The sequence below is a fragment of the Pezoporus wallicus genome, unplaced genomic scaffold (genome assembly GCF_028554395.1).
Source record: "Pezoporus wallicus isolate ANWC-B61680 ecotype Strahan unplaced genomic scaffold, APGP_CSIRO_Pwel_v1 contig_14621, whole genome shotgun sequence".
NCBI classification, from domain to species: Eukaryota; Metazoa; Chordata; class Aves; order Psittaciformes; family Psittacidae; genus Pezoporus; species Pezoporus wallicus.
Window position 1 is genome coordinate 1495 of NW_026642914.1, and position 12290 is coordinate 13784.

The 12290-nt window shown below is 58.0% G+C and overlaps 1 protein-coding gene across 1 annotated transcript; it reads right to left on the reverse strand.

The window, feature by feature from the left end:
• Nucleotides 1-1460: 1460 nt before the first annotated feature.
• Nucleotides 1461-12284, reverse strand: LOC130611949 (disks large homolog 4-like; the record flags this gene model as incomplete). Its single annotated transcript, XM_057433210.1, has 6 exons — nt 12180-12284; nt 9813-9949; nt 8767-8911; nt 7291-7429; nt 4631-4787; nt 1461-1563 (listed from the first exon to the last, which is right to left on the reverse strand). Coding segments are annotated over exons 1-6 (742 nt in total), but the record flags the coding sequence as incomplete, so codon positions are not given.
• Between the last annotated feature and the right edge of the window lie 6 nt (nt 12285-12290).

Genomic DNA, 12290 nt, shown 5'->3' on the forward strand with positions numbered 1-12290 from the left:
TAGCGGGATGTGTGGGGCGGACCCATAGCGGGATGTGTGGGGCGGACCCATAGAGGGGATGTGTGGGGCGGACCCATAGCGGGATGTGTGGGGCGGACCCATAGCGGGATGTGTGGGGCGGACCCATAGAGGGGATGTGTGGGGCGGACCCATAGAGGGGATGTGTGGGGCGGACCCATAGAGGGGATGTGTGGGGCGGACCCATAGCGGGATGTGTGGGGCGGACCCATAGAGGGATGTGTGGACCCATAGCGGGATGTGTGGGCGGACCCATAGAGGGGATGTGTGGGGCGGACCCTTAGAGGGATGTGTGGGGCGGACCCATAGCGGGATGTGTGGGGCGGACCCATAGCGGGATGTGTGGGGCGGACCCATAGAGGGGATGTGTGGGGCGGACCCATAGAGGGGATGTGTGGGGCGGACCCATAGAGGGGATGTGTGGGGTGGACCCATAGCGGGATGTGTGGGGTGGACCCATAGCGGGATGTGTGGGGCGGACCCATAGAGGGGATGTGTGGGGCGGACCCATAGAGGGGATGTGTGGGGCGGACCCATAGAGGGGATGTGTGGGGCGGACCCATAGCGGGATGTGTGGGGCGGACCCATAGAGGGATGTGTGGGGTGGACCCATAGCGGGATGTGTGGGGCAGACCCATAGAGGGGATGTGTGGGGCGGACCCATAGAGGGATGTGTGGGGCGGACCCATAGCGGGATGTGTGGGGCGGACCCATAGCGGGATGTGTGGGGCAGACCCATAGAGGGGATGTGTGGGGCGGACCCATAGAGGGGATGTGTGGGCGGACCCATAGAGGGGATGTGTGGGGTGGACCCATAGCGGGATGTGTGGGGCGGACCCATGTAGCGGGATGTGTGGGGCGGACCCATAGCGGGATGTGTGGGGCAGACCCATAGAGGGGATGTGTGGGGCGGACCCATAGCGGGATGTGTGGGGCGGACCCATAGCGGGATGTGTGGGGCGGACCCATAGCGGGATGTGTGGGGCGGACCCATAGAGGGATGTGTGGGGTGGACCCATAGCAGGGATGTGTAGGGCACAGTTAGGGGATGTCCCATAGCAGGGATGTGTGGGGCAGCCCCATAGGCGGGGATGTGTGGTGCAGCCCCACAGGCGGGGATGTGTGGTGCAGCCCTATAACGGGGATGTGTGGAGCAGCCCCACGGCAGGGCTATGTGGGGCAGCCCCATAGGCGGGGATGTGTGGTGCAGCCCCACAGGCGGGGATGTGTGGTGCAGCCCTATAACGGGGATGTGTGGAGCAGCCCCACGGCAGGGCTATGTGGGGCAGCCCCATAGGCGGGGATGTGTGGTGCAGCCCCACAGGCGGGGATGTGTGGTGCAGCCCTATAACAGGGATGTGTGGAGCAGCCCCACGGCAGGGCTATGTGGGGCAGCCCCATAGGCGGGGATGTGTGGGGCAGCCCCATAGCGCCCCCCTCACCCTCGGGTTTGTACTGGGCGATGATGGTCACGCTCTGCCCCGCGTTCTTCAGCGCCACGGCCGCCTGCTCGTGGGTGGCGCTGCGGAGATCCACCCCGTTCACCTGCAATGGGACCGGGATGTGGGGTGGGGGGTGTATGGGGTGGGGGGTGGGGGATGTGGGGTGCATGGGGTGTATGGGGTATGGGATGTATGGGGTGTATGGGGTGCATGGGGTATGGGGTGTAAGGGGTATGGGATATGGGGTGTATGGGGTGTGGGGTGTGGGGTATGGGGTGTGGGGTGGGGGGTGTATGGGGTATGGTGTGTGGGGTATGCGGGGTATGGGATATGGGGTGTGGGGTATGGGATATATGGGGTGTATGGGGTGTATGGGGTGTATGGGGTATGAGGCATGGGGTATGAGATATGGGGTGTATGGGATGGGGCAGCAATGGGGCAGGAATGGGGCAGCAATGGGGCAGCAATGGGGCAGGGATGGGGCAGGGATGGGGCAGCAATGGGGCAGCAATGGGGCAGGAATGGGGCAGGAATGGGGCAGCAATGGGGCAGGGATGGGGCAGCAATGGGGCAGCGATGGGGCAGCAATGGGGCAGGGATGGGGCAGCAATGGGGCAGCAATGGGGCACAGGGATGGGGCAGCAATGGGGCACAGGGAGGGGGCAGCAATGGGGCACAGGGAGGGGGCAGCAATGGGGCAGCGATGGGGCAGGAATGGGGCAGCAATGGGGCAGCGATGGGGCAGGGATGGGGCAGGAATGGGGCAGCAATGGGGCAGGAATGGGGCAGGAATGGGGCAGCAATGGGGCAGCGATGGGGCAGGAATGGGGCAGCAGGGAGGGGGAAGATGGGGCAGGGATGGGGCAGCAATGGGGCAGCAATGGGGCAGCAATGGGGCAGCAATGGGGCAGGGATGGGGCAGGAATGGGGCAGCAATGGGGCAGCGATGGGGCAGGGATGGGGCAGGAATGGGGCAGCAATGGGGCAGCGATGGGGCAGGGATGGGGCAGGAATGGGGCAGCAATGGGGCAGGGATGGGGCAGCAATGGGGCAGCGATGGGGCAGGGATGGGGCAGGAATGGGGCAGCAATGGGGCAGGGATGGGGCAGCAATGGGGCAGCGATGGGGCAGGGATGGGGCAGGAATGGGGCAGCAATGGGGCAGGGATGGGGCAGCAATGGGGCAGCAATGGGGCAGGAATGGGGCAGCAATGGGGCAGGGATGGGGCAGCAATGGGGCAGGAATGGGGCAGCAATGGGGCAGCAATGGGGCAGCAATGGGGCAGGAATGGGGCAGCAATGGGGCAGCAATGGGGCAGGAATGGGGCAGCAATGGGGCAGCAATGGGGCAGGGATGGGGACACCTCACCTTAAGGGTGCTGTGGGGGACGAGGACCCATGGATGGGGACAGCTTGGGGGGGGACCCGTCCCTATGGGGCTGAGGAGGAGAAAGGGGGCCGAGGATGGGGACCAATCCCTGTGGAGGGTGGGGACACCTTTGGGGGCGGGGACACATCCCATTGGGTGCCATGGACCCCGCCCACCACCCAGCGGCCAATCACCATTGAGGGGGCAATGGTGGCAACCAATGGGTGTTGGGGGGGGGTGTTGGGGACAATGGGGGTCAATGGGTGTCAATAGGTGCCGATGGGTGCCAATGGGTGCCAATGGGTATCAATGGGTGCCAATGGCTATCAATGGGTGTCAATGGGTGTCAATGGGTGCCAATGGGTGCCAATGGCTATCAATGGGTGTCAATGGGTGCCAATGGATATCAATGGGTGCCAATGGGAGTCAACTGGTGTCAATGGGTGCCAATGGATGTCAATGGCTCTCAATGGGATTCAATGGCCATCAATGGGTGCCAATGGGTGCCAATGGGTGTCAATGGCTCTCAATGGGACTCAGAGGCTATCAATGGGATTCAATGGCTATCAATGGGTGCCAATGGGTGCCGATGGGTGCCAATGGGTGTCACGGGGGCCCCCGATGGGTGACTCACGGAGAGGATCTGGTTGCTCTTGCGCAGCTCCCCACTGAGGTCAATGGGTGTCAATGGGTGCCAATGGGTGTCAATGGGTGTCAATGGCTATCAATGGGACTCAATGGGTGTCAATGGGTGTCAATGGGCATCAATGGGTGTCAATGGTTGTCAATGGGTGTCAATGGGTGTCAATGGATGTCAATGGATGTCAGTGGATGTCAATGTCAGTCAATGGGTGTCAATGGGTGCCAACGGGTGCCAATGGGTGCCAATGGGTATCAATGGGAGTCAATGATGTCAATGGATGTCAATGGCTATCAATGGGACTCAATGGATATCAATGAGTGTCAATAGGTGTCAATGGATACCAATGGGTGTCAATGGGTGTCAATGGGAGTCAATGGATGTCAATGTCAGTCAATGGGTGTCAATGGGTGCCAACGGGTGCCAATGGGTGCCAATGGGTATCAATGGGAGTCAATGATGTCAATGGGTGTCAATGGCTATCAATGGGACTCAATGGATATCAATGAGTGTCAATAGGTGTCAATGGATACCAATGGGTGTCAATGGGTATCAATGGGAGTCAATGATGTCAATGGATGTCAGTGGCTATCAATGGGACTCAATGGATATCAATGGGTGTCAATGGGCGTCAAGGGATACCAATGGGTGTCAATGGGAGTCAATGGGTGTCAATGTCAGTCAATGGGTGCCAATGGGTGTCAATGGGACTCAATGGCTCTCAATGGGACTCAATGGCTATCAATGGGTGCCGATGGGTGCCAATGGGTGCCGATGGGTGCCGATGGGTGCCGATGGGTGCCGATGGGTGCCGATGGGTGACTCACGGAGAGGATCTGGTCGCCTTTGCGCAGCTCCCCACTGAGGTCAATGGGTGTCAATGGGTGTCAATGGCTATCAATGGGACTCAATGGGTGTCAATGGGTATCATTGGGGGTCAATGGGTGTCAATGGGTGTCAAGGGGTGTCAAGGGGTGTCAATGGGTGTCAATGGATGTCAATGTCAGTCAATGGGTGTCAATGGGTGCCAACGGGTGCCAATGGGTGCCAATGGGTATCAATGGGAGTCAATGATGTCAATGGATGTCAATGGCTCTCAATGGGACTCAATGGCTCTCAATGGGTGCCAATGGGTGCCGATGGGTGCCGATGGGTGACTCACGGAGAGGATCTGGTCGCCCTTGCGCAGCTCCCCACTGAGGTCCGCGGGGCCCCCCGCCAGGATGAAGGAGATGAAGATCCCTTCGCCGTCCTCGCCCCCCACGATGTTGAAGCCCAGCCCCGTGGAGCCCCGATGGATCAGGATGCGCCGCGGCTCCCTATGGATGTGGGGCGAGCGTTGGGGGGCACCCCACTGGGGATGGGGAGCCCCCCATAGGGGACAATGGGGGAACCCCAGGGAGGAGGGGGAGAGCCATATGGGGCAGCCCAATGATGATGGGGACCCCATAGGGGACAATGGGGGCATCCCAGGGGTGATGGGGACCCCATAGGGGACCATAGGGACCCCCATAGATGACCATAGGGACCCCATAGATGACCATGGAGACCCCATAGGTGACCATAAGGACCCCATAAATGACCATGGAGACCCCATAGATGACCATAGGAACCCCATAGATGACCACAGGAACCCCACAGATGACCATGGAGACCCCATAGATGACCATAGGAACCCCATAGATGACCATAGCGACCCCATAGGTGACCATAGGAACCCCATAAATGACCATAGGAACCCCATAGATGACCATGGAGACCCCATAGGTGACCATAAGGACCTCATAAATGACCATGGAGACCCCATAGATGACCATGGAGACCCCATAGATGACCATAGGAACCCCATCTATGACCATAGCGACCCCATAGATGACCATAGGAACCCCATAGATGACCACAGGAACCCCACAGATGACCATAGGAACCCCACAGATGACCATAGGAACCCCATAGATGACCACAGCGACCCCATAGATGACCATAGGAACCCCATAGATGACCATAGGAACCCCATAGATGACCATGGAGACCCCATAAATGACCATGGAGACCCCATAGAGGACCATAGGAACCCCATAGATGACCATAGGAACCCCATAGATGACCATGGAGACCCCATAGGTGACCATAAGGACCCCATAAATGACCATGGAGACCCCATAGATGACCATGGAGACCCCATAGATGACCATAGGAACCCCATCTATGACCATAGCGACCCCATAGATGACCATAGGAACCCCATAGATGACCATAGGAACCCCACAGATGACCATAGGAACCCCACAGATGACCATAGGAACCCCATAGATGACCATAGCGACCCCCTAGATGACCATAGGAACCCCATAGATGACCATAGGAACCCCATAGATGACCATGGAGACCCCATAAATGACCATGGAGACCCCATAGAGGACCATAGGAACCCCATAGATGACCATAGGAACCCCATAGATGACCATGGAGACCCCATAGGTGACCATAAGGACCTCATAAATGACCATGGAGACCCCATAGATGACCATGGAGACCCCATAGATGACCATAGGAACCCCATCTATGACCATAGCGACCCCATAGATGACCATAGGAACCCCATAGATGACCACAGGAACCCCACAGATGACCATAGGAACCCCACAGATGACCATAGGAACCCCATAGATGACCATAGCGACCCCATAGATGACCATAGGAACCCCATAGATGACCATAGGAACCCCATAGATGACCATGGAGACCCCATAAATGACCATGGAGACCCCATAGAGGACCATAGGAACCCCATAGATGACCATAGGAACCCCATAGATGACCATGGAGACCCCATAGGTGACCATAAGGACCCCATAAATGACCATGGAGACCCCATAGATGACCATGGAGACCCCATAGATGACCATAGGAACCCCATCTATGACCATAGCGACCCCATAGATGACCATAGGAACCCCATAGATGACCATAGGAACCCCACAGATGACCATAGGAACCCCACAGATGACCATAGGAACCCCATAGATGACCATAGCGACCCCATAGATGACCATAGGAACCCCATAGATGACCATAGGAACCCCATAGATGACCATGGAGACCCCATAAATGACCATGGAGACCCCATAGAGGACCATAGGAACCCCATAGATGACCATAGGAACCCCATAGATGACCATGGAGACCCCATAGGTGACCATAAGGACCCCATAAATGACCATGGAGACCCCATAGATGACCATGGAGACCCCATAGATGACCATAGGAACCCCATCTATGACCATAGCGACCCCATAGATGACCATAGGAACCCCATAGATGACCATAGGAACCCCACAGATGACCATGGAGACCCCATAGGTGACCATAGCGACCCCATAGATGACCATAGGAACCCCATAGATGACCACAGGAACCCCACAGATGACCATGGAGACCCCATAGATGACCATAGGAACCCCATAAATGACCATAGTGACCCCATAGATGACCATGGAGACCCCATAGATGACCATAGGAACCCCACAGATGACCATGGAGACCCCATAGATGACCATGGAGACCCCATGGATGACCATGGAGACCCCATAGATGACCATGGAGACCCCATAGATGACCATAGGAACCCCATAGATGACCATGGAGACCCCATAGATGACCACAGGAACCCCACAGATGACCATGGAGACCCCATAGGTGACCATAGCGACCCCATAGATGACCATAGGAACCCCATAGATGACCATAGGAACCCCATAGATGACCATAGGAACCCCATAGGTGACCATAGGGACCCCATAGGTGACCATGGGGCAGTACCTGGGGACGTCGTCGTCGGGCAGCAGGTCCTTGGGGCCTGGGGAGTAGCGCCGTGGGGACGTGGGGGTCATGGCCGGGGGGAACTCGGGGCCCAGGTAGCTCTGGGGGCCCAGCTCGGCATCCAGGTGAGCGGAGTAGGCTGTGGGGGGGACAGCATGGGGGGCAATGGGGGGTAAGGGGGGCAATGGGGTGAATGGGGGCAATGGGGTGAATGGGGGCAATGGGGGGAATGGGGCAATGGGGGCAATGGGGAGAAGGGGAGGCAATGGGGGCAATGGGGTAAGGGGGGCAATGGGGTGAATGGGGGCAATGGGGGGTAAGGGGGGCAATGGGGGGAACGGGGCAATGGGGTGAATGGGGGCAATGGGGGGAATGGGGCAATGGGGGGTAAGGGGGGGCAATGGGGTGAAGGGGGGGCAATGGGGGCAATGGGGTAAGGGGGGCAATGGGGTGAATGGGGGCAATGGGGGGAATGGGGGCAATGGGGGGCAATGGGGCAATGGGGGGACATCAAGGAGATAGGGATGAAGTGATGGAGGTGGCACCCAACTGACACCCATAGCACCCCGACAAGCACCCATAGCACCCAACTGACACCCATAACACCCCGACAAGCACCCATAGCACCCCGACGAGCACCCATAGCACCCAACTGACACCCATAACACCCCGACAAGCACCCATAGCACCCCATCAGACGCCCATAACACCCCCACGAGCACCCATAGCAACCAACTGACACCCACAGCACCCAACTGACACCCATAGCACCCAACTGACACCCATAACACCCCAACGGACACCCATCGGACACCCATAGCACCCCAATGAGCACTCACAGCACCCAACTGACACCCATAGCACCCAACTGACACCCATAACACCCCAATGAACACCCATTGCACCCCCATAGCACCCCGAGGAGCACCCCTAGCACCCATCAGACCCCCCTAGCACCCAACTGACACCCATAACACCCCAATGAACACCCATCGGACACCCCTAGCACCCAACTGACACCCCTAGCACCCAACTGACACCCATAACACCCCAATGAACACCCATCAGACACCCATAGCACCCAACTGACACCCATAACACCCCAATGAACACCCATCGGACACCCCTAGCACCCAACTGACACCCATAACACCCCAATGAACACCCATCGGACACCCCTAGCACCCAACTGACACCCATAGCACCCAACTGACACCCATAACACCCCAACGAACACCCATAGCACCCCGAGGAGCACCCATAGCACCCCGAGGAGCACCCATAGCACCCAACTGACACCCATAGCACCCAACTGACACCAATAGCACGCAACTGACACCCATAACACCCCAACGAACACCCATCGGACCCCCATAGCACCCCGAGGAGCACCCATAGCACCCTGAGGAGCACCCATAGCACCCCGAGGAGCACCCCTAGCACCCAACTGACACCCCTAGCACCCAATGAGCTCACAGCCGGTGACGTCGGGGGGGGCGAAGGCGTCGCCCAGGAAGGCGGCGGCCGGCTTGGCCACGCGCAGGTAGACGACGTCGAAGGTGTTCTTGAGCGCCGCCACGGCGTCCTCGTGCATCACGTCCTCCAGGCTGACGTTGTTCACCTTGGGGGGGTGATGGGGGGCGATGGGGGGTGATGGGGGGTGGGGGGTGATGGGGGGGTGGGGGGTGATGGGGGGGTGGGGGGAGATGGGGGGAGAAAGGGGGTGCCGTTGAGTTCAATGGAAGCAGGGTGCTGTTCGCGCTGGTGGCCACTAGGTGGCAGTGTGGTCATTGAGACTCATTGAGTCTCATTGACCCCATTGACTCCCATTGAGTCTCATTGACCCTCATTGACCCCATTGACTCCCATTGACCCCCACTGACTCCCATTGACTCCCATTGATCCCCATTGACTCTCACTGACCCCCACTGACTCCCATTGACCCCCACTGACTCCCATTGACCCCCATTGACTCCCATTGACCCCTATTGACTCCCATTGACCCCCACTGACTCCCATTGACTCCCATTGACCCCCATTGACTCTCACTGACCCCCACTGACTCCCATTGACCCCCATTGACTTTCATTGACCCCCATTGACCCCGATTGCCTCCCATTGAATCCCATTGACTCCAATTGACTCCCATTGTCCCCATTGACTCCCATTGACCCCCATTGATCTCCATTGTCCCCCATTGATCCCCATTGTCCCCATTGACTCTCACTGACCCCCACTGACTCCCATTGACCCCCATTGACTTTCATTGACCCCCATTGACCCCGATTGCCTCCCATTGAATCCCATTGACTCCAATTGACTCCCATTGTCCCCATTGACTCCCATTGACCCCCATTGATCTCCATTGACTCCCATTGACCCCCATTGATCCCCATTGTCCCCATTGACTCTCCTTGACCCCCACTGACTCCCATTGAATCCCATTGACCCCCATTGACTCCCATTGACCTCCACTGCCCCCCATTGCCCCCCATTGCCCCCCATTGACCCCCCCAGCTCACGGCCAGGATCTTGTCTCCGATCTGGAGCCGCCCGTCCTTGTGGGCCGCGCCGCCCTCGATCACTTTGGTCACGTAGATGCTGTTGTCCCCCGGGATGTGCTGGTTGCCGACCCCCCCCGCGATGCTGAACCCCAGCCCTGCATGGGGGGGGACACGCCGTGGGTCACCCCATAGAGGAACATCCCCCCCCCTTGCCCCATAACATGGGTTGCCCCATAGAGGGATCCATCCCCCCCTGCATAACATGGGCTGCCCCATAGAGGGATCCATCCATCCCCCCCCTCCTCCATAACATGGGCTGCCCCATAGAGAGATCTATCCACTCCCCCCCCCATAACGTGGCTGCCCCATAGAGGGATCCATCCATTCCCCCCCATAACATGGGCTGCCCCATAGGGATCCAACCATTCTCCCCCGCATAACATGGGCTGCCCCATAGAGGGATCCATCCCCCCCTCCATAACATGGACTGCCCCATAGAGGGATTCATTTCTTCTCTATAACATGGCTGCCCCATAGAGAGATCCATCCCTTCTCTATAACATGGGCTGCCCCATAGAGGGATCCATCCATTATCCCCCCCATAACATGGGCTGCCCCATAGAGGGATCCATCCACCCCTGCATAACATGGGCTGCCCCATAGAGGGATCCATCCATTCCCCCCCATAACATGGGCTGCCCCATAGGGATCCAACCATTCTCCCCCGCATAACATGGGCTGCCCCATAGAGGGATCCATCCCCCCCTCCATAACATGGACTGCCCCATAGAGGGATTCATTTCTTCTCTATAACATGGCTGCCCCATAGAGAGATCCATCCCTTCTCTATAACATGGGCTGCCCCATAGAGGGATCCATCCATTATCCCCCCCATAACATGGGCTGCCCCATAGAGGGATCCATCCCCCCCTGCATAACATGGGCTGCCCCATAGAGGGATCCATCCATTATCCCCCCCATAACATGGGCTGCCCCACAGAGGGATCCATCCCCCCCTGCATAACATGGGCTGCCCCATAGAGGGGTCCAATACATAGACCATGGGGGGGCAGCAATGGGGGCTGCTATGGGTCCGTATAGAGGGGGTCCCTATGGGGGTCCCCAGTGCTGGTCTATAGGGGTCTGGGGGTGGTTGGAAGGGTCCAATGGGGACATGGGGGGGGGTGGAGGGATCCAATGGGGTCTAATGGGTCCCAATGGGGTTCAGTAGGTCCCAATGGGGTTCAATGGGTCCCAAAGGGTCCCAATGGGGTTCAGTGGGTCCCAATGGGGTTCTATGGGTCCCAATGGGGTTCTATGGGTCCCAATGGGTCCCAATGGGGTTCAATGGCTCCCAATGGGGTTCAATGGGTCCCAATGGGGTTCTATGGGTCCCAATGGGGTTCTATGGGTCCCAATGGGGTTCAATGGTTCCCTATGGGTCCCAATGGTGTCTTTATGGGTCCCTATGTGCCTCTATGGGGTCTCTATAAGTTCGTATGTGTCTCTATGGGGTCTCTATGGGCCCCTATGTGGTCCCTATGGGTCTTTATGTGTCTCTATGTGTCCCTATGGCTCTCTATGGGTCCCTATGGCTTCCTATGGGTCTCTATGTGTCTCTATGGGGTCTCTATATGGTCCCTATGTGTCCCTATGGATCCCTATGTGCCCCTATGGATCCCTATGGGGTCTCTATGGGGTCCTTATGTGCCCCTATGGGTTCCTATGGCTCTCTATGGGGTTTCTATGGCTCTCTATGGGTCCCTATGGGTCTCTATGCGTCTCTATGGGTCCCTACGTCTCCCTATGGCTCCCTATGGGTTCCTATGGCTCTCTATGGGTTCCTATGGGGTCTCTGTGGGTCCCTATGGGTCCCTGTGTGTCTCTATGGCTCTCTATGGCTATGTGTCTCTATGTGTCTCTATGGGTCCCTATGTGTCTCTATGGGGTCTCTATGGGTCTCTATGTGTCTCTATGGGGTCTCTATGGGTCCCCATGTGTCTCTATGGGGTCTCTATGAGTCCCCATGTGTCTCTATGGGTCCCTATGTGTCTCTATGGGGTCTCTATGGGTCCCCATGTGTCTCTATGGGGTTTCTATGTGTCCCCATGTGTCTCTATGGGTCCCTATGTGTCTCTATGGGTCCCCATGTGTCTCTATGGGGTCTCTATGGGTCTCTATGTGTCTCTATGGGGTCTCTATGGGTCCCTATGTGTCTCTATGGGGTCTCTATGGGTCCCTATGTGTCTCTATGGGGTCTCTACGGGTCCCTATGTGTCTCTATGGGTCCCTATGTGTCTCTATGGGGTCTCTATGGGTCCCCATGTGTCTCTATGGGGTCCCTATGTGTCTCTATGTGCCCCTATGTTCCCCCCCCCCCGTTACCTTTGGGCCCTTTGATGAGCTTCACCTCCACGACCTTCTCGGCGAGCGCTTTACGGCGCATGACGTAAAGCCGCACGACAGCGCCCGCCTCCTTGAGCGCCTCCACGGCCG